The sequence below is a fragment of the Pleurotus ostreatus genome (genome assembly GCF_014466165.1).
Source record: "Pleurotus ostreatus strain PC9 chromosome Unknown scaffold_11, whole genome shotgun sequence".
In the NCBI taxonomy this organism is placed as follows: Eukaryota; Fungi; Basidiomycota; class Agaricomycetes; order Agaricales; family Pleurotaceae; genus Pleurotus; species Pleurotus ostreatus.
The window spans coordinates 699473-723017 of NW_023503166.1; the positions used below are offsets into that span (position 1 = coordinate 699473).

At 50.8% G+C, this 23545-nt stretch overlaps 10 protein-coding genes across 10 annotated transcripts; 4 read left to right on the plus strand and 6 right to left on the minus strand.

Moving 5' to 3' along the window:
* Nucleotides 1–202: 202 nt before the first annotated feature.
* PC9H_002539 (uncharacterized protein) lies at nt 203–1897 on the minus strand (the record flags this gene model as incomplete). Its single annotated transcript, XM_036772175.1, has 5 exons — nt 203–707; nt 766–1183; nt 1245–1456; nt 1510–1668; nt 1728–1897. The coding sequence occupies 5 exons, from the start codon at nt 1895–1897 to the stop codon at nt 203–205; spliced, it is 1464 nt and encodes a 487-aa protein (XP_036625821.1).
* Nucleotides 1898–2547: 650 nt separating this feature from the next.
* On the minus strand, nt 2548–3951 carry IPC1 (Aureobasidin resistance protein Aur1; the record flags this gene model as incomplete). Its single annotated transcript, XM_036772176.1, has 1 exon — nt 2548–3951. One exon carries the CDS (start codon nt 3949–3951, stop codon nt 2548–2550), a length of 1404 nt encoding a protein of 467 aa, XP_036625822.1.
* Nucleotides 3952–4352: 401 nt separating this feature from the next.
* PC9H_002541 (uncharacterized protein) lies at nt 4353–5970 on the plus strand (the record flags this gene model as incomplete). The annotated part of the gene is made up of 4 exons (XM_036772177.1): nt 4353–4543; nt 4601–4971; nt 5026–5398; nt 5454–5970. 4 exons carry the CDS (start codon nt 4353–4355, stop codon nt 5968–5970), a joined length of 1452 nt encoding a protein of 483 aa, XP_036625823.1.
* Nucleotides 5971–6284: 314 nt separating this feature from the next.
* PC9H_002542 (uncharacterized protein) lies at nt 6285–8317 on the minus strand (the record flags this gene model as incomplete). The annotated part of the gene is made up of 14 exons (XM_036772178.1): nt 6285–6323; nt 6373–6601; nt 6655–6698; nt 6769–6894; nt 6947–7006; nt 7060–7116; nt 7175–7219; nt 7275–7357; nt 7409–7555; nt 7606–7656; nt 7705–7759; nt 7809–7821; nt 7878–7955; nt 8166–8317. 14 exons carry the CDS (start codon nt 8315–8317, stop codon nt 6285–6287), a joined length of 1179 nt encoding a protein of 392 aa, XP_036625824.1.
* Nucleotides 8318–9017: 700 nt separating this feature from the next.
* Nucleotides 9018–10658, minus strand: PC9H_002543 (uncharacterized protein; the record flags this gene model as incomplete). Its single annotated transcript, XM_036772179.1, has 13 exons — nt 9018–9062; nt 9113–9347; nt 9405–9425; nt 9483–9643; nt 9695–9754; nt 9814–9870; nt 9925–9969; nt 10023–10105; nt 10156–10302; nt 10361–10411; nt 10462–10516; nt 10566–10578; nt 10633–10658. The coding sequence occupies 13 exons, from the start codon at nt 10656–10658 to the stop codon at nt 9018–9020; spliced, it is 999 nt and encodes a 332-aa protein (XP_036625825.1).
* Nucleotides 10659–12078: 1420 nt separating this feature from the next.
* On the plus strand, nt 12079–13169 carry PC9H_002544 (uncharacterized protein; the record flags this gene model as incomplete). Its single annotated transcript, XM_036772180.1, has 5 exons — nt 12079–12400; nt 12451–12575; nt 12634–12647; nt 12706–12851; nt 12904–13169. The coding sequence occupies 5 exons, from the start codon at nt 12079–12081 to the stop codon at nt 13167–13169; spliced, it is 873 nt and encodes a 290-aa protein (XP_036625826.1).
* Nucleotides 13170–13639: 470 nt separating this feature from the next.
* Nucleotides 13640–14563, plus strand: PC9H_002545 (uncharacterized protein; the record flags this gene model as incomplete). The annotated part of the gene is made up of 2 exons (XM_036772181.1): nt 13640–14399; nt 14448–14563. The coding sequence occupies 2 exons, from the start codon at nt 13640–13642 to the stop codon at nt 14561–14563; spliced, it is 876 nt and encodes a 291-aa protein (XP_036625827.1).
* Nucleotides 14564–14752: 189 nt separating this feature from the next.
* PC9H_002546 (uncharacterized protein) lies at nt 14753–19947 on the minus strand (the record flags this gene model as incomplete). Its single annotated transcript, XM_036772182.1, has 20 exons — nt 14753–14983; nt 15047–15274; nt 15332–15406; nt 15457–15627; nt 15684–15743; nt 15803–16265; nt 16316–17005; nt 17069–17134; nt 17724–17824; nt 17891–17980; nt 18037–18075; nt 18135–18259; nt 18307–18436; nt 18495–18557; nt 18615–18813; nt 18878–19245; nt 19298–19428; nt 19479–19629; nt 19690–19729; nt 19784–19947. 20 exons carry the CDS (start codon nt 19945–19947, stop codon nt 14753–14755), a joined length of 3585 nt encoding a protein of 1194 aa, XP_036625828.1.
* Nucleotides 19948–21077: 1130 nt separating this feature from the next.
* Nucleotides 21078–22243, plus strand: PC9H_002547 (uncharacterized protein; the record flags this gene model as incomplete). The annotated part of the gene is made up of 4 exons (XM_036772183.1): nt 21078–21132; nt 21185–21288; nt 21344–21412; nt 21458–22243. The coding sequence occupies 4 exons, from the start codon at nt 21078–21080 to the stop codon at nt 22241–22243; spliced, it is 1014 nt and encodes a 337-aa protein (XP_036625829.1).
* Nucleotides 22244–22938: 695 nt separating this feature from the next.
* Nucleotides 22939–23371, minus strand: PC9H_002548 (uncharacterized protein; the record flags this gene model as incomplete). Its single annotated transcript, XM_036772184.1, has 3 exons — nt 22939–22979; nt 23044–23081; nt 23136–23371. 3 exons carry the CDS (start codon nt 23369–23371, stop codon nt 22939–22941), a joined length of 315 nt encoding a protein of 104 aa, XP_036625830.1.
* Between the last annotated feature and the right edge of the window lie 174 nt (nt 23372–23545).

The window sequence follows — 23545 nt, forward strand, 5'->3', positions numbered from 1 at the left end:
TGCAGGAATTTTCCTGGCGAGGACGGCCAGCATTCAGCTTTCTCAGTCCTGATTTATGAATGTCTTCTTTCTGCTGGTAAACTTGATCATACGAGAGGGCAGACGCAACCACGAAAAGCACCACGTATACTAACATTCATATGATCATTTGAATAGACTGAGGCCTCTCGTGTCGTACAGTTTAGGATATTACCTTTGATATTCAGAATTCACGATCCCAGAAGTCGTTAGCCTTCTCTCCACTGTGTATCCTCCCCATGCGCTTGTCCGTTAACCCAGCCGCGCGAATGAACAACGATCCGTCCACTTTATCAGCGTCCTCAAGCTCCGTATCCTTCAGATCCCCTTCTCCAGCACGTCGAGATCCGTAGATTGCTGAGTAATGCGCGAGCGCGCGTTGGATCTTAGGCACATGTTCATCGGGGGAGATGATGCTGTTCTGGATAATAGGGAACCATGGATTGGGGTTACTTGCTGCTGCAGGTGATCCAAGAGCGCCCTCCCATGGGGTAGGTCGTGTTCCAGGCTGTGAAGGATGGAGGGTATCCGCAGCAAAGAATCCTGGGATATCGAGCGCTGGGGCTCCTTGAGAGAGGTACCACGCGAGTGAGAAGGCGAAATAGGATTTGAGGAGGAGTCCCTGGGACGCAGGCCTAAGATACGGCACCAGAGAGGGCAAGAATAGGGCTGAGGTCACAAGGTGCATTCTAGATAGTGAAGGCAGTCAGCTGCAGGATTGATGGCAATCGTGATGGGAACACGTACGTGAAGAAATTGGCCTTAAAGTCTTGTCCTTCCTTCCAACCGGGGACAGCGTACAGCAAGACATTCGTGAAGATTATCTCTTCGATTTTCTTCTCCACTACTTTGGGATCCGAAGCGTCCACAACCCAGTCGTCGAGGACTTTTAAGAGTGGCTCGCCCAGGTTATCCACCAGATACCCGAAGTCACTGCTCTTGCCAATCTTCTTCACATCGAACTTCGGGTCTTTGAGGAGGCGAGCGACGATGGTGAAGGCGTGGACGCCGGGCGTGGTGGAGGCTTTGGAAACAGGCAGATTGTCCAGAACCAGCACGGACGCCAGGCGCGTAATGAGATTATGCTCTGACGTCGCGGGGGAGAATGCCGATGGTGGGATGAGCTTCGTGGCTTCGACTTCGTGAACTGCAGTTTGGGCCAGACCTTTGAGTAGCCAGACAAATCAATATGAAGTGTGCCATCACTCGTCAGCGGACCAACAAACCTTCTATGATCATACCAGGAAGGCCGAATTCAGCACCGTATCCCATGTAGATAAGTGGGTGAATGACTCCAGACATAAAGCGGTTCAGCATCTGAGGCTGAGCGCCGCCAGCGAAGTTGGACTTTTCGGCGAAGACATATTCTTCCAAAACGGAGGAAAAGCCCTTCGCCTGGACTTCTCCCTTGAAGAATTCCAAGTAGGAGCTATAATACCTATGCCAATGGTCAATTCTTCGAGTAAACGTTGACTGTAACACGGAACTCACTCCACTTTTCCGAGATGCTCATTGAAGTTCTGAGCAGTGATTGGGGCGGGCGACTTGAACGCCGGACGCTGGTAATCCGCCGAATGTTGATACACCGCGCGAATGATGTCAGCGTCTGCGCCAAGTGCCCAAGCGGCTATAATAGCGTGCGCGCCGTGACTGATGGCAGAGATAATATGTTATCGATTATAGACAGCAAATAAGACATCATAGCTCACTTGTGGAACCGTCGATCGTTGAAGAATAGGTGCCATTTCTCATGATTAGCTTGCAGAGTCTCGCGCAATGCGGCGGTTGTCTGGGGCGAAATCCCAGCCCATCGGAAAGGCGAGATTGGCGACGGGGCGGGGGCCGGGTCGGGGAAGAGCTCGAAGGTAGAGGTGGACATTTCAGTCGATTGCTGAATGAAAGTCAATAACGAGGAGCTTATATACCTGTTAGGCTACTTCTTCTTGATCCATACCGTATGACGTTGAAGTATCACGGGACTTGTGGTGAGAGCAACTCCCATCACAAGAAGCTTACGCACTGAGACAATGCATTGGCAAGATTTGGGCAAGCTGACTGAGGACACGGGTACACGGATCTTTAGCCTCACCTGGGAAGAATGTATGTCAGAGGACTGAATGAGGCGCAGCACGTCCTAGGATAACGAGTCAGCGAGTCATGTTGAGGCCAATTCGTATTTCCTTCCGATGTAGCCGCGGAGAAACGCGATTGATCGTTGAGATTAGAGTGGCCAGAGCTCAGCAACAACGAACACGTATAGGCTCCCTCCTCGTACGCGGAGCTTCTGGATTCTGGTTCCCATGGTAGATGTGGGGGAAGTGGGAGTACATCACGGCGCGTGTGCAGCCGCCATGGGGAAGCTCACGAAACTACCGGCAAGTAACCCATGGCGTGAATAAATTATGATCCTAGTGAGAGACATCCTCTATGCAAAAATGGTACGGACAATAGGATTCGAAGCAATCACGCACGTAAACAGTCTTCTCTCCGTGTCCGTACATCGCCAATTCTGCCCTCTAGAACCCGCGACTACCGCCCAGTTTCCATATCCCTACCCACCCTGGACTCGCTCCTCAAAGGTGATCCAGGAACCACGAAGCCAACCCCGGGCCTCGGGCTCCATCCTTCTTCGGTTCTCTCATCCCCCCTGATTAAACTCGCGATGCTAGCAGTGTGTCGATGCCCCCTAACGTTCCCTGGCTTGAACTTTCCACCAGTAGCACTGCCGTTTGGCCCTCGGGCGAAAGGCGTGGCAGAGCTAGGGACATCAAAGTCAGGCTTCGGCGAGCGATATGTGATATCAACTTCTTCATCGTCAGACTCGTGGTCGCTTTCTTCGTCCAAATCAAAATCGGCCGCATCCACGATGCCATTGGCGTTACGGCGAGGGATCTCTAGGTCGTAGATTTCGTACTTGTTGCGCTGAGAACGTGCCGGGAGACCTCCGGGAGGTGCGGTGGCGCCGGGGCCTTTGAGAGTCTCAGGAAGGAAGAGGTAGAAAAAGGCGGTGGCCAAGCACGCGCCGCCGACAACATCAATGAGGTAGTGGTGCGTGAGATACATCGTTGCCCAATACAGGACCCCGGCGTATGTCCAGGCATAGCGGGTGTACTGCGGGAAGAAGTGGGAGATGTAGAAGGCTTCCATGGTGGCGCAGGCGGAGTGCAGAGACGGGAAGGCTCCAAATACGACTGGCGAGTTGGAGAACGCCACGGTGTAGCCATTCCCATGGAAAAGTGCGTCGATGCGTGCTAGGCCGCCGGGGGAGCCTTTCATCGAGTAGTCGGCTGGTGTGAGCCCATGAATGAGCTCGTACCACGGAGCTGCGCAGGGAAGAATGATTTGAATCCATACACCGAGGAAGTTGAGGTATCCGAATGATTTCCCGAAGAAATGGAGGGCTTCTTTCGAGCGAAAGAGCCACAGAAAGGCTGCGACAAAAAATGGGAAAACGAAGTGGCCTACACCGTACGGGAACCACGCGATTACGTCGAGGACGGGGTGTGTGAAGCGTGTGAGGATGTCGGAGATATTTGCGCCGTACAGAACGGACTCGAGAGTGGGGAGCAGAGAAACCGAGATGGACGGTCGCCAATCCGTTGGAATGAACCGCGACGTGTAAAATGAGAGCAAATACGCAAATATCGGCGTCGCAGGAATGAAAAACTGGGAAGTCAAAGGAATGAGGATTGCAATGAAGTACAATACGGGGATCAACAGCTTCAAGGGGAATCCTGGTGATTGCATGATCGTCAACCAAAATCCCGCAACTACGAGATGGAAGACGTGGATCAAGTCCGTCCAGGTAAAGACGTGTTGTCGTAGTTTCAGAATGGTATCTTTGGGATTCAGCGACTTATCCAACCGTCCCACTGCTGCGAGAAACGCTTGCAGCAGCGTGCGGCCTGCTTGTCGTGGAGAGCATCCGGCCATTGTCGCAATGAATTCCAAGAAATTGCCCAGCGAAGGGAAAGGGTAAATTGGAAGTTGTTCTGAGCCTAGTCGTCTCCCGCAAGTCAAGTATCGGAACAGTAGCGTACTTGGATTTGAGGCGTGGTCGCGGCGGCGGATGATGAGCGTTGGGGGCAGAAAATCCACGTGATGAAGGAAAACAGGAAGTGACAGTCACGAGCCGTCGGGATGGTGCGTCACAATACCACCTTGCCGACGATCGATCACTGATTTCGAGCGCTTGTCCCGCCGGCCGACCGCGTCAGCTCAGAATTTCATTCAAAAGAGCCTGGACATGCCACGGACAGACCTCACCCCTCCTTCCTTCCGACTCACCCCCTCCCCCTACTCTCTCTTTCCTTCTTTTTTCTTTCCCCAAAGCGATGGCGCCCGCTCGCGCGGCCTTGACGGCTCTGTCGCAGAGGTTGTTCCCCGCTCCTTCTGTCTTTCGTAGCAAGCTTTCGCCCTCGTTATGGGCTGGTGTAACTTCTGATTCTACCAAGACCTTGCAACGGGTTCTTCAGGACAACCACAACAAGTGGCATGTCTACTTTAACGAAGAGGGGTTTCACAAGTATGTACTCGATTCACTGATGTCCAGACCAAACTTTAGTAATACTTCGCCATGCAGCCATGCTAGCCACCATGTCCTTGCTACTTGGGCACTCGGTGCCAACGCGCAGTTGATCCAGGCTGCCTACAAGTCAAACGAACAGCGGGAGGCGTTCAAATCACCGGAGCCCATCACGAAAGACAACTTCTACGCCCATTTGGGAGACGACAAGTACTATAATTCGTACATGGAGTTCTTCCGGCGCGCCCTGGAACAACAAGGCATTTCCAGCGTCTTGGAGGAGTACTTCTTCGCCCAAGAGGCCAACTTCCCCAACGATGGCCATGACAGCCGTTTGATGTTGAATCGTTTGATGGACTCGTTGTATCATCCCATGATTCACATTGGCTACGGATTAGAATTCGGACTGCCGGGCATGCTTGTTGAAGGTTCGATCCCCGTTTCCCATATGACACAAGTGGCTGACATCCTATCGTTCCTAGGTTTGGCCCAAGCGGCCATCCATCAAGCCCTTTGGCCTGCAATGACACCTCCGTCTTTGTGGGCCGAAGGGTCCCCCGTCAAGTCATCTGAGTATTCCTCGGGACAACATATCTTCGACATTCTCGCGGACATGGCTATCGACTCTAATTTCGCGCGGATAGTAAACCCTGACCCAGAAAGCATGGCCATCCTGTATCACACCTACTTCGACCACCAAGTGGCTGTTTTAGCATACGCGAAGAGATGGGTAGTCGACACCGCCTCGACCGCAGACGTTCAGAAGAAATTAGAAGAGCTCGTCTGGCTCGTCACACTCATTTATGGCGTTGGTGGTTGGAAGAGGGACGCGGGATTCGAAGCAGATTTCTTCTAGTGATTATTCCACCTATCGAATCTGCAGCAGAATCCTTTTCTGACGGCTTGTTAGCATGCATCTAGTGACATCTTCGTTGTTTTTGTCGTCTTACGTTAACCACTTAAGCACGGCGTCGTTGAAGAAGCTCCTGGAGTCGTATTGTACGTTCGCTTTGATGTGGTGGGTCGCTAGAGGCCGGCCGCCTTTGGACATCGCCGGATTCTTCGCTACTGACATACCGACTTCCTCGCAAATGAGCGCCGTATCCTCCGACGCGCTCACTTTCGACGCGACAACCAGTACTGCGGCTCCGCCCAACCCGTGGCTTCCCATCATCAACAGCACGCTCATCCATCCTGACAATCATATCGCCAAACTACAACGCGCGCTCGCACATTATTCGACGCTGTATGGGGGGCGTGCGGCTGGCCAAGAGGACTTTGCACGTACGAAGCTGGCTGGAGCGGAGAAGTTGGACGGGTCGCTGTTCATTCGAGTCGCAGCATTGAGTGCAGAGAAGCTGGGAAGGGTTGCAGAGGGAGAGAAGGCATCGGACTGGTATAGGGACGGATTTTACCACACCGCTTGAGGTATTGGTGAGGAGATGAGGAGATTTAGCAGGCATGTAGTTAGTAGGTAGACGTTGTAGCCAACACATTCACACAAGGTAGGTTCATAATTCACTGTCTCAACGCATGGAGCAGATCGACGTCTTAAGTTTTAACATACACAAGGACTCTTTGCATGAAGTAGCAATTTTTCAGGTAGAGTCCATCATTCTTGTTACATCGAGTTTCTGGAAACCTGCGACAGTGCTACGGCACTTTGAACTTTCAGAACGTAGTCATACCGCCCATCAGACATAGAATAGAGTGGATATGATGTGACAGTGTACGCATGTCTCTAAATGCTAGCATCGGTCATCTCAGAGGGAGGCAATATCTAGTTGTCATTGTTAGGATCCGGCAGGGGAGGGTTGCTTTGCACCTACAGATGTGATGTCCATTTCGCGATCTTCCTTGACTTCCGTTGTTGTTGACACATGCACTCCAGTACCCAAATGATGGACGATGGACCGCCCGTCAGCAACATCAATTCTGGCAAGGTCTGTACGGCGAAGGGGTCCGGGGCGCAGGAAGGTGTGGCCAGATGTGATCACTTGGCCGGAGGAGGCAATATAGTGGCGGGAGTTAAGGGTGACGAGAAGCCAATTGGAATATCTGCATCAATGTTAACGTCCATGATCTTCAGGCTAAAAAGCAAAAGGTATCACAAGCGTGCGATGCCAAGGAAGCTAATTGCCGCGAGTTGAGTAGTCTGCTCGGAGTAACCAAATGAACATGAACACATACAATATATAGTGGTAGTTTAGAAGCGGCATCTTTACCCATAGAATGAGTTGAATGACAGCCCATGTTGCGGTGATGAGCCCAGTCTCTATAGTGAACTTGACGAGTGCTACTATTATCTTGTTTGAGGTTTTGAAACCACTCTTGGAGGCGGATCTAAGTAGCTGACCAGCAGTCGACCTCAATGCTGATGAACAATGACACAGAGCCACGTACAATTGTAACCAAAGCTGTAGTAGCAAATATATCGCTCGTCGCAGAACATGCTATCCAGGCCTAGGGGGCGGTAAGCAACAACTTGAAAGTGGTAGGAACCGTTCACAGCTCACATCGACGTACTTGGACACCTTAATTGGCGAGTCAAAGTGCAGGCCTATCTGGCAGATCTAGGGTACTTTCGATTAGGACGATCATTCAGGACAGATCTATACTCCGCCGACGTACTCTGATGCCGTAGAAAAAGGAAAAGAAACATCCAGCTAGGGATGTCTGTGTAGACGAGATAGTCATGTCAATAATCTCAAATTGACAGAAGCACACGTACGCAGGATATGATAGCGGGCAGCCATATCACGGAGGTAAGCTTATGGATCCGCCACGAAAGGAGATTTTGAACGATAGACGCGACTAGTGAATTGAATTGAGCAACTAGAGAAGAGACAGAGAAAAGCCGCCCACGTATTCCGTTGATAAATGGAAAAGTTGCCATGACAGGATCAATTTCCCTAAAGCTCAATGGATTATCGAAGCCACTGCCGAACATAGACCAGGCAAGGACACCAGTGATGACCGTCGTGGCAGTTTCTAAAATAAAGACGAACCAAGCTGAACATTATCAGGACCTGCTACACAGACGTATGTAGGTAAGCACATACCAAGGACCTTCACTTGAAACGTGTCCTTCGGATAGTGGACATGATAGAAAACTAGTAGACGGTAAGACTAGAGGTGTGCTCCCAGCAGAGGTGACTCACAGATCTGAACGATAGAGACACCATAGAACATATAGCTGAGCATGAACGCTAGCACCTGCCCAAGGGTCTTTGACATGTGCGTTGGGCATGCAATAAGCACTTACCAGTGGCCCTGAGCTATACGGATCAGTTAGCTATATGCAATCGCGACCTACGGCAACATCATTACGCACATCGGGGAGAAATTCGTTATGGTACCTAGCTCAGTCGGAGGGGGAGCAGGATCGAACATATGTTGAGCTGGGGGTGACCTACAAGAGAAGCATGGTCAAAATGTTTAAATAGGTCGTCTGAAATCTTCTATGTGAAAGTTGATACACTGATTGGGTGTTGTTGAGGAGAATGCAGAACAGAATAAAGCTAGTCAACAACCTACCTCACACGAGTTTGAATGCCCTCTAGTCGCTACAAGCTAGGACAATCCTGCAGGGACTGACATCAACGACAAATAGACAACATACCTCGTAGACATGTCCCGTCTGTCATATCGCTGGTTGGATGCATGGGTGTTGTGGATAGTGAAAATGAGATTTTTGGATGAGGGCAATATCTCTCCGAGTCGGTCTGATAGCTCCAAAATGACAGCAGAATCAGATTCTGTTAACACGTCCATCATCTAACAGGTTCGACACTAAAATCTTCGATGAGGTAGAACTGTGTGAGAGAGAGACAGCGACAGAATTTCTGAATGCTCCTGCGACAACTCGTCAGAATCAGAACCGGTGCCTTGCTGATACGACAATATCGCGCTTGAACGTGGAGCCAGGCAGAAAGTGGGGTCCCACCATCACTGATGCCGAGATGTTCTGGTCGTAGGTGAAGCTTTCTATTCATAAGTATATTTTTATACAATAGCCACCCTAGCCCAAAGAAGTTAGACATACAAGTCCAGGGGTTTCGGACATACCAATCGATGCTGGATGTGACTTCGTCCGCTTTACGCTGTATGAGTTGATTAGTGCTTTGAGAGTCCCATTAGCAAGAGCCACGCTGTATCTGAGATTCTGCCGTGGATTTGAAATGAACATCGTTCACACGGACACCAGGAACGGGATGGCTTTCTGGGACAAGACGGCACTCGCTAGTTGTCTGGCGTATGTACATGTCGGGCTCTTCGTGGACAGCGAAACAAGGTAGACGCGAGTGAGTGGTGGATTGGCGGACTCAATGGTGGCTTGAGAAGATGAGCAGCCCGGCGGCTATTCAGAGGGGTATCCAACGAAGTGTACAATGGAAAGAAGTGCTTCATGCCCCACGAAAAAGTAGATAGTTCATAACTTACTACATGCACTATGTAAATACAATATACAGCGTCAGACATATATAGTGCTATTGTCGGTCCGCTCTGAGGGACCTATCTAATTTCCACCATCAGAACGGGAAAACAGTGAAGCTTTTCTCCACTCACAGATATAACATTCATTTGAAAATCATCTTTGATTTCCTTCGTCGTCATTACCCGAACCACTGGACCTAGATGGCGCATATCCATATCAGGCCAACTATCGTCCACAGGCCGAATCCTTGGGAGATCCGTCCAGAAGGTTGGCCGCGCCGGGGGCTGGGTACCAATAGTGATTACTTGTCCCGACGAGGCAATGTATAGGCGAGAATTAAGGGTAGCGAGTAGCCAGTTCGAGTATCTGCATCGAAATTCAATGAACACCTCAGATTGTTAGGACTAATCGAGTAGCTCCTACAATCGTGCAATACCGAAGTAACTAGTTGCCACGGCATCAGTATACCACACGAGAATCTCTGGCAAGACGACTACTCACAAGATGTAGTGAAAGTTCTGTCGTGGGATCTTCAACCACAGAACGAGTTGGACAACGGCCCATATTGCGGTGATGAGGCCAGTCTCCACAGTGAACTTGACAAGGTTTGATATTATTGCGTTTCGTGTCTTGAAGATGGTACTGGAGCTGGATCTGAGGAGCTGGAAGAGCATTTAGATCATCTGATATATACTTTCGGCGCGAATACATACGATCGTCACCATAGCTGTAGTCGCAAGTACATCGCTTACCGCAGAACAAGTTATCCAGATCTATGAGAAGGGGCGAAGTGAGCTACGCGTTTCACGAGTGTTTATGTCGCGCTTCTCACGTCCACATATGTAGCCACTACAAACGTGGACTCGAAGTGCAGTCCTAATTGTAGGATCTAAAAACGGATTGTCAATAACATTCCGACTAGATTGATGTTGATCCCACGAACTCTTGCACCGTAGAAGAAGGAAAAGCCACACCCGACTAGGGAAATCTGTGGGCAGGTAAGACCTCACAGACAACGGAGGAACTACACGTATTACGCACAACGGATATGATAGCGGGCAGCCATATTATCGACGTGAGTTTGTAAATCCGCCAAGACAGAAAGTTTTGAACAATCGATGCGACTAACAGGTCCTCAGAAGTGGCAAAATAGAGCGGTAAGCAAAGTATGCACCTATTCCGTTGATGAACGGCAGTGCCGCCATGGTAGGATCCACGTCCATCAAGCTCAAGGGATTCCCAAAGCCTTTGCCGAACATGGACCACCCGAGGATGCCAATGACAATCGTCGTGGCGGTTTCCAGTATGAATACAAGCCAGACTACAAAGGAAGCATCAGAAGGTCGCTCTGGGAGGATGCTTTTCTCTAAGATATGCACCCAGGATCTTTAATTGTAGTTTATCCTTCGGATAATGGACGTGGTAGAAAACTGAAGAAATTGGTTTGAAAGTGGCTTGTAGTGTTTAAGACGCGACTCACATATTTGAACCATGGAAACACCGTATAACATGTAACTGATCATGAACGCCAGCATCTGCCCAACGTTGGAGAATACGCCTAAATGTCGTGTGGTTTGAACTTACGAGCGGACCGGACCTATAGCACGAGGTTAGACTCATAGGATAATAATTTGTAGACCTTGACACATACAGGGGGGATAAGTCAAGTGTTGGCATGATAAGACACGCGAAGGGTGGCCCGGAAGGTCGCCTGGGCAGTAAGACCGACAGGGAGCGAATGAAGGACCACGACCGAAGGCTCTTGCGAATATATATGAGCCGGGAATAGAGTATTTCAGCGAGAGCGAATCGATTGGGGGGAACGCGAAACTGTCTGATACTGACAGCCGTAAGCCCGTGAGCAGTGCTGGTGATGGATTCATTTCGGACTGCACAGGTGGGGATTGGGGGGATATGGCACCACTGAAGCCTGGGGCGCGAATATACTATGGAAGTGAAGGTGTACAACAAGGATCAATCAATCCCACTGTTTGATGGTACACGGGATTGTCCTGATGGCGAGGTGAGTCCCAGCTGGCTCAACCTCGAGGGAGGTTTAAACTCTGCCGCTATCAACCGGCGACCGTCCTGATGGGGAACCTGTGTTGATATTGGATGTATTAACATTGCACGTATAGTGCAATCAACACCATCTGATTTGAAGTTGTAGCTCCAGCTTTCAGCGTTTCAAGCCTAACCAGCAGATTCGACTATCTCTCGAACACGCCGTTGCTTCCGACAGGGATAAATACGACTCTGCCTCCGCCCTATAGGCGACAACAAAAAGGAAGAGACAAAGAATTTAGCGCCAGGTACGCAAGAAGAACGCGAAAGATTAACGCACAACTTCCGTTTCACCACCGGGACAGAAATCCGTTAGTACATTGGCACTGACGCCGAAGACTGATTAAGAATGCGGGAAGCACTGAGGCTTATGGATTTGACGTGACAGAAGTGTATCATGGGTAGGTTTAAACATTGCGCCGTGAGATACGGCGCACCGATAGCATGTTTGAATGGACAGTTGAATCTATGTACTACCGTAAATGTCGTTAGTCAGATTGTGGTGGTTTGAAGCCGTATGATGCGAACTGGGATCAGACGTAAGAGCGCCACTAATTTGAAACACCGTTTCCTTCAAGTCGCCCGGCATCGGCGGCATCCTTTTGAGCAACGATACTTGGACGCATTGAGTTCTGGCATCGGAGAGAAGCGCACCCGTGCTGTAGCCCTGTTTAACGATTTCCTCAGTGACGCGGTCCAACCGTCAAGTTCAACCCTAGCTTCCGTACATGAAGTTCGGTGGGTAGGCCCGGCTTGACGATTTCGTCCTCGTCTAGACGAAGATGAAATCAGCCGCGTGCTAGTCGATGTGACATCGTGCGTTCTACTCGGGGGAGGGTGGACGGGACGGAACGAAAAGCCCGGAACGAAGTCGTGACGCTGCAGTCCCTAAGGGGCTAAGGGGGATTCAAACTGGGGGAAAGCAGCTGAAAGGATCTCACAGTACATGTCCAATCATACCCTTCTGAAACAATTATCTAACCCATATCTTTCCAAATCGTTGGGCACGCTCGACCAATCTCACGCTTTCAGAATGTCAGGATCAATCAAGGACACCTACGACAACCAAGGGTTTGTTGTTCTCGGAGGTCTTATCCCACCAGAACGGTTTGAAGAGCTCAAGGCTGCTTGTGATCGGGTTATATCCCGTACTCGCAATGGCGAATGGGCTCATCGACGAACGGTTGGGAAACAATTTCCACCGTACGGCGATGACGATTCGGACTCTTGGGGAGTGCAACATGTCATGCACCCCGACCTAGGCGAATCCGCATTCGCCAAGTGGTATTGCTCGGACGCACTCGTTGAGGTGGTGACACAATTGCTGGCTTGCGATGCCGGTGATCTGCAGATGGGTGAGCACTCGTCAACTCCTTGAAGAATGCACCATCTAATATTGAATTAGAGCTGTTTAATCTCTTGATAAACCCAATATCACATAGTTTTGCACTGCGATGGCATCGCGACGACGTGTCCGAGAAGGCTACCGAACAGGAAGAGCAGCAAGCCTTAGCTATCTGGCACCACGGAGTGAGCGAGGGTACTCCCGCATTCATTTATTCGCCGACAATCTGACAATCGAACTTAGGTTCAATGGAATACGTACGCGCTTGCGCTTTACTGAGTACTTTCCCAGTGATACTAATCATTCTGATCGTAGAGCGCTGTATGAAGATCGATGCCTGTACATCGTACCCGGTTCACACAAGCAGCCCAGGACTCCCGAGCAACGTTCTCTATCTTCTTCTCAAGTCCCCCCGGAAAACCCTCTCGACATGCCCGGAGCCATTCAGCTCACTCTCCATCGTATGTTCTTCGGCACTGATCAATAGGAATACCTCCCTGACGTTGGTTGCAGCTGGGGAGACTGTATTTTACAACTCGAATATCCTCCATTGTGCGACGTACGACTCGAAGACACCCAGAGCAACCCTTCACTCCTGTATGGGTGACTCCCGCGGGGGCTCTACACGAGCTCGCAACATTCTGCAGCACGGGTTAGAGTGGATGACCGGTACGAGCTTCTACGATACTCTGGACGCGAGGGGGAAAGCCATGTTATCAAGGCTACTTGATCTGCATAAGAGCTCTGGTGGACACGTAGGATACTCTCTCGATGGTTAATGACATAGCCCATCCCCCGGTTCATGAGGGAACCTTTCAGAATCATACGAGAGGCTTCCGTGTTGATAACAGCCATGAGGCGCAACGCGCCGCACGAACCGAATTCTGCTGGTCATACCGCCAGTGTTAGCCAACATTTAGGGCTTCTAGATGTTGATCGATAATGCGATTGCGAGACCATATAATATATAAGTTCACGAGGATAGTACATATACGTACCACCCCGACTCAATTCAACGCTTCCCTGGATGGAGTTAAGTACACCAACTTTGAACAATGTTTGCGAAGATCTAGGCGCATCACGGACGGCAGAACGAGGCGGAAGCGATGGCTTAGAGTTACTGCACACAGTCGAGATTGGTGGTAAGTTTACTGCTAATTTTCTACTTCTTGAAGCAGCAGCGGAGCCGATGATCAATGATTCCGATTTCATTAAATTTTTAAATAATACTACTCTAGTTGCCAACATCATGGGGCGGCAAGAATCACAACCAAATGGAATTCATCATTCCCGACAGCTTTCGGCTGTGCCACGAGCTGTATCGATGATTCAAGTACCTCCGAGTCGGAGGCCCGCAAAGTCTACTCAGTCAGTGCGCCGAACAACACCACTGGTAGCCAATTCCCAAAAAGCCACAAAGGGTCGCTCATCACTCCGAGCCAAGTCGCTGCCAGCGCCTCAGAAAGATACCCGCACGGGCCGGCTATCTGCAGCACCAGCGAAGCGGAAAGCAACCGCAGCCTCTACACTTCCTTCCGTCCGGGGTAAACCCACGGCGCAGAGGCCAGCTGCAGCACAACGGAAACCACCCCCTCCAGCTGCTACTATCGTCACGCGATCGCGTGCACGACGCGCCTCGGCGCCACCAGAGGTCGTCACACCTCAGAAGAGGAAGGTATTCGATGGGGTGGTGATAGATGTAAATGAAAGACAGATTAGTGTGCCGTCTGCGCGGGCCAAACGTCTGCGCATCCAGCCACCACCTACCGCGCCACGCCCGCCCCGGAAGAAAGTGTTCGACGGGGTTGAGATACCGTCTACTCGATGGATGACCACTTGGGTGGCGTCCGAAATTACCGTCCGACGTACACAATGCCCACCACGCCCATCACGCCCATCAAAAAAGAAGATATTCGACGGAGTGGAAGTCGACTGTCTTTGCAGATGCTACGCCGCCAGGGAACAATTTGGTACGTCATGGGGGAACTTGGGGGAGGACGTCTATTCAGGTAAGTCCAATTTCTACTTATCTATCTGACCTTTCATCTTTTGCTCAGCCTTGTCTGCAGATCACGTTAGCACACCTGGTGCAGAATTAGAAACGGATAGCCAGAGCGTCCATTCGGACGACTTGGTTTACATGGGTAGTGTGGACACAGCACAGCCTGCATAACCTGAAATTGTTGCAGATTACGGTATATTGTACATGATTGACATACATTGCTAGGAATATATTTGGAATATGCTTGGATTGTAAATAATTTAGTGCTATAAGTTGATATATAGATTGTGCGTGGGGAGAGCAGGGAAAGCGTGATGAGCTGAGAGAGCGACGAGACAAGCCGTTTGCAGATACAGCTGTTCACAAGTTGTCTAGAGTTCGCAGCGTCGAGGCTGCCTCGTGCATACTTGGGCGCCGAGATGGATCCTGATCCCAGCATCTGTTAAGAAGGCTCCACAGTCCGGGTTCAGCAGCAGGCTTGACGCTCGAAAATGTCGAGATGCCGAGAGATGGTGGCACCCCGCGGAGGATGTCGACCAAGACCGCGTGATCGTTTGATCTATGGCAGAACGGCAGCTTCCCGGCCATGACCTATAGTCCAACAGCATGGGGTCAGGTGGATCTCCAAGGATAGCTAGTCAAACATTTGTTTACCTCAAAGCAAACGGAAGCGAACGAGTACACATCACTCTGCGTAGTCACTACCGGGGGTCTCCCATCGTCCTCCACCAAAGTAAACACCAACTCGGGAGCCATCCATCGCGTCGATCCCGCGAAGAAAGACGTCCCTAGGTGTAGCGAGTCGCTCAGATCTTCAACGACCTTCGAGAGGCCGAAATCTGTGATCAAAGGCTGACCATCGTCCCCAATGAGAATATTTCCCTATTGATTCACGAAATTAGCAGTGTAAATTTGGTAGATAAGTTGGGAAACACCTACCCCTTTGAGGTCCCCGTGGATGACTGCCGGGCTGAAGCTGTGGAGATAGGCCACGCCTGAGGCTACCTGCGCTAGCTAGTGGTGCATTCTAGCGTAAACAGTGGGAGACGCAAGCCGATACTCACCAAGTTGAGACGATCGACGTTGGGGTTTCGCCGAATATAGTGCGCCATAGTCCCGTTCTCACACCAGGGAGACACCATTCCGACGGTGTTGGGGCTCTGAACGATCCCGAACAATGGGAGTATATTTGCATGATCGAGCCGGTACCACGCCACAACTTCGTCTTGCAAACGCTGTAACAAAGCAGGGGGCTTTAGATATCGAAAGAGACGGCATGGCCAGCACTGACCTTGAGTAGTTTCTCCCTAACGTTCTGGACCATTACTTGACGCAAGAACTTCAGTGCAACCTACCGGCGGAACAAAAGGTGAGAATAATTGAGCAATGGTGAAATAGGTGGGCACGTACAACTCGACGCTGCTCGGACGCAGTATCATCCCATGTACCCTTCCAGACATCTGAGAACGAGCCATGATATAGCGGCTCCCTGCCTGATTTGACCACCTCGTCTGTGAGGTCGGTTATGACCACCCTCCCCTTCACGAGCAGTGTCTTCTTCACTCCTTCGATGGTATGTTTCTGCCGGCATCGCTGCTTCAGACGGCTGTAATCCTGGTGCTCGGGAATCCAGCGAAACTCGTCGTACGACGAAATGGATTGCGTGACAGAAAGAAGGGTGCAGAAGTACAGCCGCTGTGGATAGGTTTGCAGGAGCATCGCATTGCGTAGATGGATGTCCGATGGGGTCTCGAGGCCGTAGTCGATGGCAACTTTGTTTGCCGTTGGGTTATCATCGAGATCATGGTCTGGGCCGGCGAGAATGTACACCGCCAAAGTAGGGAAGATCGAGAAGAACAGGTCGGTTGAGGCCCTGATGCGTTCGTTAGAAGCCGGTCTTCGAGATGCATGCAGGGTACTTACTCGTCGTCGACGAATCCCTCATGCAGTGTTCCATAACACTTGTCCGTCATCATGTATTCCTGCTTCTCGGAAGCCAGGCCAATGCATACTTCAGCCTCGCTGAACTTCCAGCAATAGTTCTGCATAGCTCTGTGGAAGTCGTCCCTCTCGTCATTGAAAACAGTCGGTCGCCTTCGTGCTTCAGTCTGTTCCGTACAAGCCGAAACGCCTGGGCAGGACTTGAAGAACTGTAGCATGCCCTCCAGGATGACTCGTTGGCGAACCTGCAAGAAGAACGGACGCGAGAAGATAGAGTTCCCCAAGGAATGAGACTTGGGTCGGCACATCGTCGTCGCAATCTCAGCGTACTTGGGGCTATTCCTGAATCGAAGGAACACTAAGTACGTCCTAATTTGATCGACATGATGCCTATCCAGCACAACTTGGGCTCTTCGAGGGGAATCTGAAGTAGGTGATGGGATACTGCGCATGAGCTCCAGCAGCGCTTGCTCCGCCAGCGACTCTAACCTCACGAAGGCTGATTCCACTTCAGCAAGCACTGTTGCACATTCGTTCGTCATTGAATCGTCCCGAAAGTCTTCAAAAGCGGACCTAGCACATGCCGGCATGGTGCGGGTCTCCGTGAGCTCGTTCTCGTATACATCGTAAGCGTGGATCCTTGGGTCGCGTAGAACATGGGAGACGTGGCATCTACGGTGAGTTGCTGTGATGAGCACACACGATCACGAAGGGGGAAGGAGGGGAAGCGCTCACATATCGGCCAGCCAGAACTTCCACAGAAATGTCGGAAAATAATGTGGAATTTCCAGGGCGTTCATCCTGTTGATGGCAGTTGAGATTAGCCGCCATTCGATGAAGAACGCGTTGAACCGACCGTGGCGTGAAAGATGCGTCGCTACGCGCGGTGCATTCCAACGAGAGAAGGATTCCTAGGGAGAGATGGTTGACGATAGAGAGTTCACTGCCAGACTAAATAGTCGACGTTTTCGGTAAAAAGGTCCGTGAAGTGATGTCAGTGGGGGAAGCTGTACGTTGGGAAAATCCCGGGCGGCAGCAAGGCACATCGCCTGGCAGCTGGTGGAGCATACTGATGGTCTGCGAGAACCCAGAACCAATATTCAACCACGAAGACTATGATGCACGATGCAACATCAATTGACCCACAATCGATGAGGCGGGTGACGTTTCGGGTCACTGGCACGCCCTACCGGCGCTTGATTTCCAGGCAAGCTCAGGAGGTTCTCAGAAGGCGATATCCTCTGAATTAATGAATTGGGAGGGGACATGAGGTATGTGAGTTGCCGTGTCTACGTGAGGGCTATATTACAATAAGTTAGAAATTAGTTACACACATATGATACTTGTCGCAGAGTTATCCAAGTCTCTGAGCCCCGTTCAATCGGACGACCGCGACGCGTCCGCGTGCCAGTCTCTCATTAGTGCAGCACGTTTTTCATCCCGGACAACAACACCACAGCTGAACGGATGTGCTGCCAGCTCCACCCCGGGCTAAACGGTGACGAGTGCGGACTCAATTGAACTGTTCTGAGAATACACTGTTTAGGTGGTACACACCTTTTGGTAGGCGTCAATGGCCATGCCACCCGTACCTGAGGCATCCTGTGAAAAGCTGAATGCCCAAAGGAGGTTCATGGCGTTGATGGCCTATCAGGATTGGTCTCGCATGAGTGTACCCTACAGATAATCAATCCATGACCTACAATCGTCTTTGAAGCCATTTCCGCGCCCGGACATATCCTCTGAAGTACAAGAATAAATCAGTGACGCCATGAGAGAATACTAAGCATGCACGGCTCACTCTGCCTGACCCAAAGGGAAGATTTTCACGGAACCCTTCTGTATCGACCTTGATATCAGTTCGAGTGCCGAATTCGGACTGCAGGAATCGCTCGGGCATGAATTCTTCCGGATCAGTAAAAAAGCCTGCAAAACATGTGGTGAGGTTCCACCAACTAGTGGTGTTCACTTACGCGGATCATGGTAAATACCCCCTGCGGAATGGTCTTCCGGGTGAGCGAAGGAGTTGCCAGGATTGAGCAAATTGGGCTTACACAGGTTGGTGAGGATTGTCGACCCAGCGGGAATGATGTAGCCCTTGTACTGCATGTATAATTTCATCGAAACGTGTCTCGGATAAAGAAGGATACTTTCTACAGACCTTTACGTCTTGCGCAGCAGAGTGAGGCAACCCAAGGGGTACAACGGGGCGGAATCGATGGACCTAAAACGAAAATTTAAGCATTAAGGACCGCGCAACGAATCAGGATACTCTACTAACCTCCTTGATGAATGCATTGACATAAGGTAGATTGGGGAAGTCTTCAAATGTGGGAAGCCGGTCGGTCCCTACAACCGCATCCAGTTCTTTCTGAGCTCTCTTTTGACATTCCGGGAAGTTGATGAGAGCCAAAACGAATGACTGCAGATACGAAGTCGATGTTTCAGCACCTGCGTCCATCAATACCTTCGCCATTGCTCTATTATACACAGCAAACGGAGCCCAGTCAGAGGTTGGGCGTTAGAAGAAGGGACGAAACTCACTTCGCTTCGTCCATGTTCATTTCCAGTTCGTCGAGGTTCAGCAGGATGTTCCCAAGGTATGAGCCAACGTCTGTTCCGGACGCTACTTTCTGTTCGACCTCGGTGAATAGTCCGGTGTATAGCCCGTCGCGCAGTGCCTTCGCCCGTGCACACAGCCCTTTCCAGGAAGCCCATCGAGCGGGGACATACTTCAGTGCAGGGAACAAGTCGATTGGCGGATGCGCTGTGGGATCCATGACTTCGTTTAGAAGCTTGACCCCTTTGAAGTATGTTTCGGCCTCTGTGCCTTTGTACTGAGGCAATCGCTTGCCATATACGAGGGTCGTCACGGTGGAAACCATGGTGCGCTTCAGGTGAGTAAAGAGATCCTGTTGCCAGATGTCTATCATTGGTTGATTGGCTAGGATGCTGTAATCGTACCTCTGGTTTGTCCAGAATGTCAACGAGGAACTGGGCAAATTCGGCTTGTTGAGTGGGCCAATGGGCCTTCAAGCCATTAGATGTCAGGAACGCGCGAGCAGCTTTCCGTCCCGACTTCCAGACATGCGTATCTGTATCGGGTGAGCAACGCAACGTGCGCACGAACGAAGTCTCCACCCACCCATATTCTGGTTCGGCATCGTCGGGCCATCCGCTCTTACCAACATATGGAATTCCGGGCGATTCCCAGTTAGAACGCCCTGCTTGTCGAGGATCTCCTTGACTGCGGCCGCGCTGTTTATTACTATGATTGTGTTGTTCAATATCTTGAGCTACGCAAGGTTGAAGTTAGTTAGTTTAGTGAATGATTAGCACAAAACAGTGGATCTTACTGAGAAGACATCGCCGTAAGTCTTTGCCCATTCGACAAATCTAGATAAATGATAAAATGCCGTCCAGTCTGAATGAAATACAAAGGGAGCCTACTTGAAGTATGGGAAGACTTTCGGGTACTGGGCAGCATTTCCGATAAAGAATTGCGTTGGAGGGCCAGGAGGTAGGTTCTTCTCCCGTCGGCCCAAACGCCACGGCTTCGTATGGAGTATGACAGCAGAGAGGACGAAAGAGGAGAGATAGTACCAGTTCACCATAATGAGAAGCAAGGGGAATTGATGGTCGGATGAGAAGATATGGGATGAACGGATGATAGGGAATGGCAAATAGCATGCACATATTAATACTTTGCAACGGATCCACATTGATACGTGGTAGTGCCTGCATGTCTACTTTGACGAGAGAAAGTCCGTTCGCAAAGATGCTAGAGGAGTCAATAGCAACGCAAACCGGTCTTCATCTCCTTGCGTCTGTTTGTTGGACAGCAAAGTAGCATCGAGACATGGGTACCGCCAGTGGGTCAATAGCCCGGGCCCAAAACTGCTCTGCAAAGGGAAAACCACGTCCCACCGCATATCTTCACATATCTTCAGATCCAGGTGTCATTAGTGCAAGGCCGCTTGCTGTTCAACGAAGCGTACGTCGGGAAATTTGTGGGGTTACGAACTGCTCACGCACCGTCCAGACTTCAGGATCTCGCTGATTCCCCTTCAGTGAGTCGGCATACCCACATCAGCATATTCAATACCAGTCCTGATGGTACGCGGTTCCTGTCGATACCCTCCTGAATGTTGACAAGCCCGTCGGTTCATTGCGAAGCATGTTCGGAGACCGAGATATCCAGAGACCCAATATCGCGTCCCACTGCACGCCACGCAGTAGGTGCGGTTGGAGCGCCTTGCACCTCAGAGGCTCGGTTAAAACTCGCTTCGGTGGACCAGCCCACACAACACCGAGTTTTATCTGCATGTCAACATGGCGGCCGTAGCAGTGCTTCACGTGGCAGTGCTTATAGGAGTCCCCTCTCCCCTGGATGCGTGCAAAGTTCGCGAACTTCCTCAACGGTGATCAGATATTTTGTGTATTGTGTAGACAGCAGACTAACCAGTGTGGCGTTTGAAGTACGTGGAAAAACATATCAATCCAAGATCTTGTTGAAGAGATACTTGAAGCGTTTTTGCTGAAATCCCTACTCATGCGACCCCCTTGATAAGAGAGTGTTAGTACCACGATGACGCCAAGAGTACGCGGTATCCTTGAATGCTGCTAGTGCTGCTTACTTGCAAGTGGGTGGGTCCATGGGATAGATATCACTAATTTGATCAAGGCTCCCGTCTGCCAGTACAGAAGCTCTCACGTAGCGATACCTCCTCTACACTCGAATCGAATGGATACAATCGCGAAGCTCAACGACACAGAGATCTCGCGTATCGTCGGCCCCAGTAAGGCATCCAAAAGACCTCGTAGACCACGCTAACTCAATGTTTCTGCCAGCACGCGCTGCTTTCCAGCCGTACTGGTCGATGTCGACGAGCACAGATGGGATAAAGAGCATCCCGACCAAGACTTTCAAGTATGGAGCAACTGAGAGACACCAGGTCTTCCCTCAGAATGAATGTCCATAGTCAAGCCCTGATGCTACCCCGAGTCTAGCTCGACGTATACTATCCTCCCCCGGCCAAAATAGCAACATATGAAGGGCATGAAGTGCGATATTGCCAAGTATATACGCTATATGCACATCCTGACATCACATCACAAATTTAGGGTGAATCCTGCCATCTTGCCGACCAAGGGAGCAAGGGAAGCCCCGTCCTATGCTTCGTATACAGTGGCGGATTCACGACTGGCGAGCGCATCCTCCCCAACACATTCGACATGGTGTACGCCAACCTCGGCGCGTACTTCGCGCGCAAAGGGTTCATCGTCGTTATTCCCGATTACAGACTAGTACCCAACGTGAAGTTCCCTGGGCCGCCCGAAGACATCCGCGACGCCATCGCGTGGGTCGTCGGGAATTTGAACCAGGCGAGCGAAGCGGGCCTCCCGCAAGCGGATACCGACGCGGTCTTCCTCATGGGCCATTCCGCCGGCGCGGCTCATGCGTCGACTATGGTGCTGTATCCAGATCTAGCGCCAGTGGAGCTGAAGCAGCGCATTAAGGGCGTCGTGTTGATATCTGGGCCGTATGATATATTGCGGAAGACGACGAGTAAATCCGTCGATCTGAAAGAAGTGTATTGGTCGGGAGAAGAAGACATGAAGAAGAACCAGCCCTTGTCGTTGATCCAGGCTATGTCAGCGTCAGAAGCGGCGGCGGTCCCTCGTGTACTGATGGTGGAAGGCGAGTGGGAGCCTGAGTGGGTTCAGGTTGTTGGAGAGGAGCTCTACGCGGAGGCCCTGAAAAAGGGTGTGCAAGTAGAGAAGCTCGTTGCGAAGGGGCACAATCACATTAGCCTTACCCTCGCTTTATCGACGGGGCAAGGTGAGGATTGGGCTGAGAGAGCGGCTGGATGGATGATGCAGAGCCTCGGGTTGGATACGAAGGCATGAACATAGCCTAGAGCTTCTATGGTTGATTTCGAAGGTTGGATGTACACTGCATTCACGTCTACACTCAGTTATTGTCGTCTCATTGCGCAACGTCGGTAGAATAAGATACTGTGCTCAAGCTCTGCAGTGTCAGTTTCCTGCCCCCGCGCCCATCGCCGGATCCCACTACCCCCGGTCTTCCAAAGTAGCCACGGTCCTCGTGAGACATATGAGCAGGCCTCCCTCGACAAATGATTCGGTTCACTAGAAGGCACCGAATTACCAAGCGAAACCCAAAAATCGACCATGTAGCACGGCTCCGGCCAGGAGATTTTGATGATATGTAATCGCCTTTATTGGAAACTGGCGCCTATTCTAGGTCCCTGACTTCGCATCTTAAAGCTTAAAGTCTTGAACCTTGAAGTACAGAGAAACTAGCACCTCGATGAATATCCCAAACACGCTGGCATTGAGAAACAGAACTTGATATGGGGAGCTCATAGTAGTATCAATCAACAACATGGAGCAATACGAGTGCTATCGGTAACCTAGCGGGAACACCAGTTACTAATGTCAAGCCATAACATATTGTCTCAATCGTACGAAATCCAAACTAAATTAACACCATTGGCAAGTTCTGGTCAACACAAGAGAAACAAAACACCAAGCAGGGACATCTAGTAGACAAGTGCCGCCACCGTGTCGCTTGATGCGGTTTAGACAGCGACGTTGGTGCAACCAACATTGACGAGGCCCTCTGTAAGCAAGTTTGTGAGTGCCATGTCCTGAATGACACATGTTTAGGGAGCGCTAGTGCTCACCGAACTGAGTATTGTCACAACAGACGGTCTGGCCTTGGCTAATAAAATATATTAGCACGTTGGTACTTCGGCTCACGACAACTGGGACTCACCACTTGGGGCCACCGAGGACGGGTAGTACCGGGCTGCAGTTCCCATATGCAATGAGCGTGCTTGTGTCACCGAAATCAACTTCACCAATCCCGGTCAGAGTGGTAGGGCCGCTGGCCTGCTGGGTGTGGTCGCAGCACTGGACGGGTCCAGTGTTGCACGGACTGGTGGTCGGAGTGGCGCCTGCGGCGACAATAACGACTGCAGCAGTGAAGAAGAGAGTGGCCTTGGAGAACATTGGAATGAACAAGTAGACTCGGTAGTTGTTGGGATGGTTTAGGACAGTTGGGTATTTTGAACTGAAGAATTCGTATGAGCCCATAGCCCTTTTATACCGTTCAGATGGAGGGTGCAGTATACAGTACTAGGCCTCGGAGTGTTGCTTGTATTGTTCAAATATTCTTTCTGACGT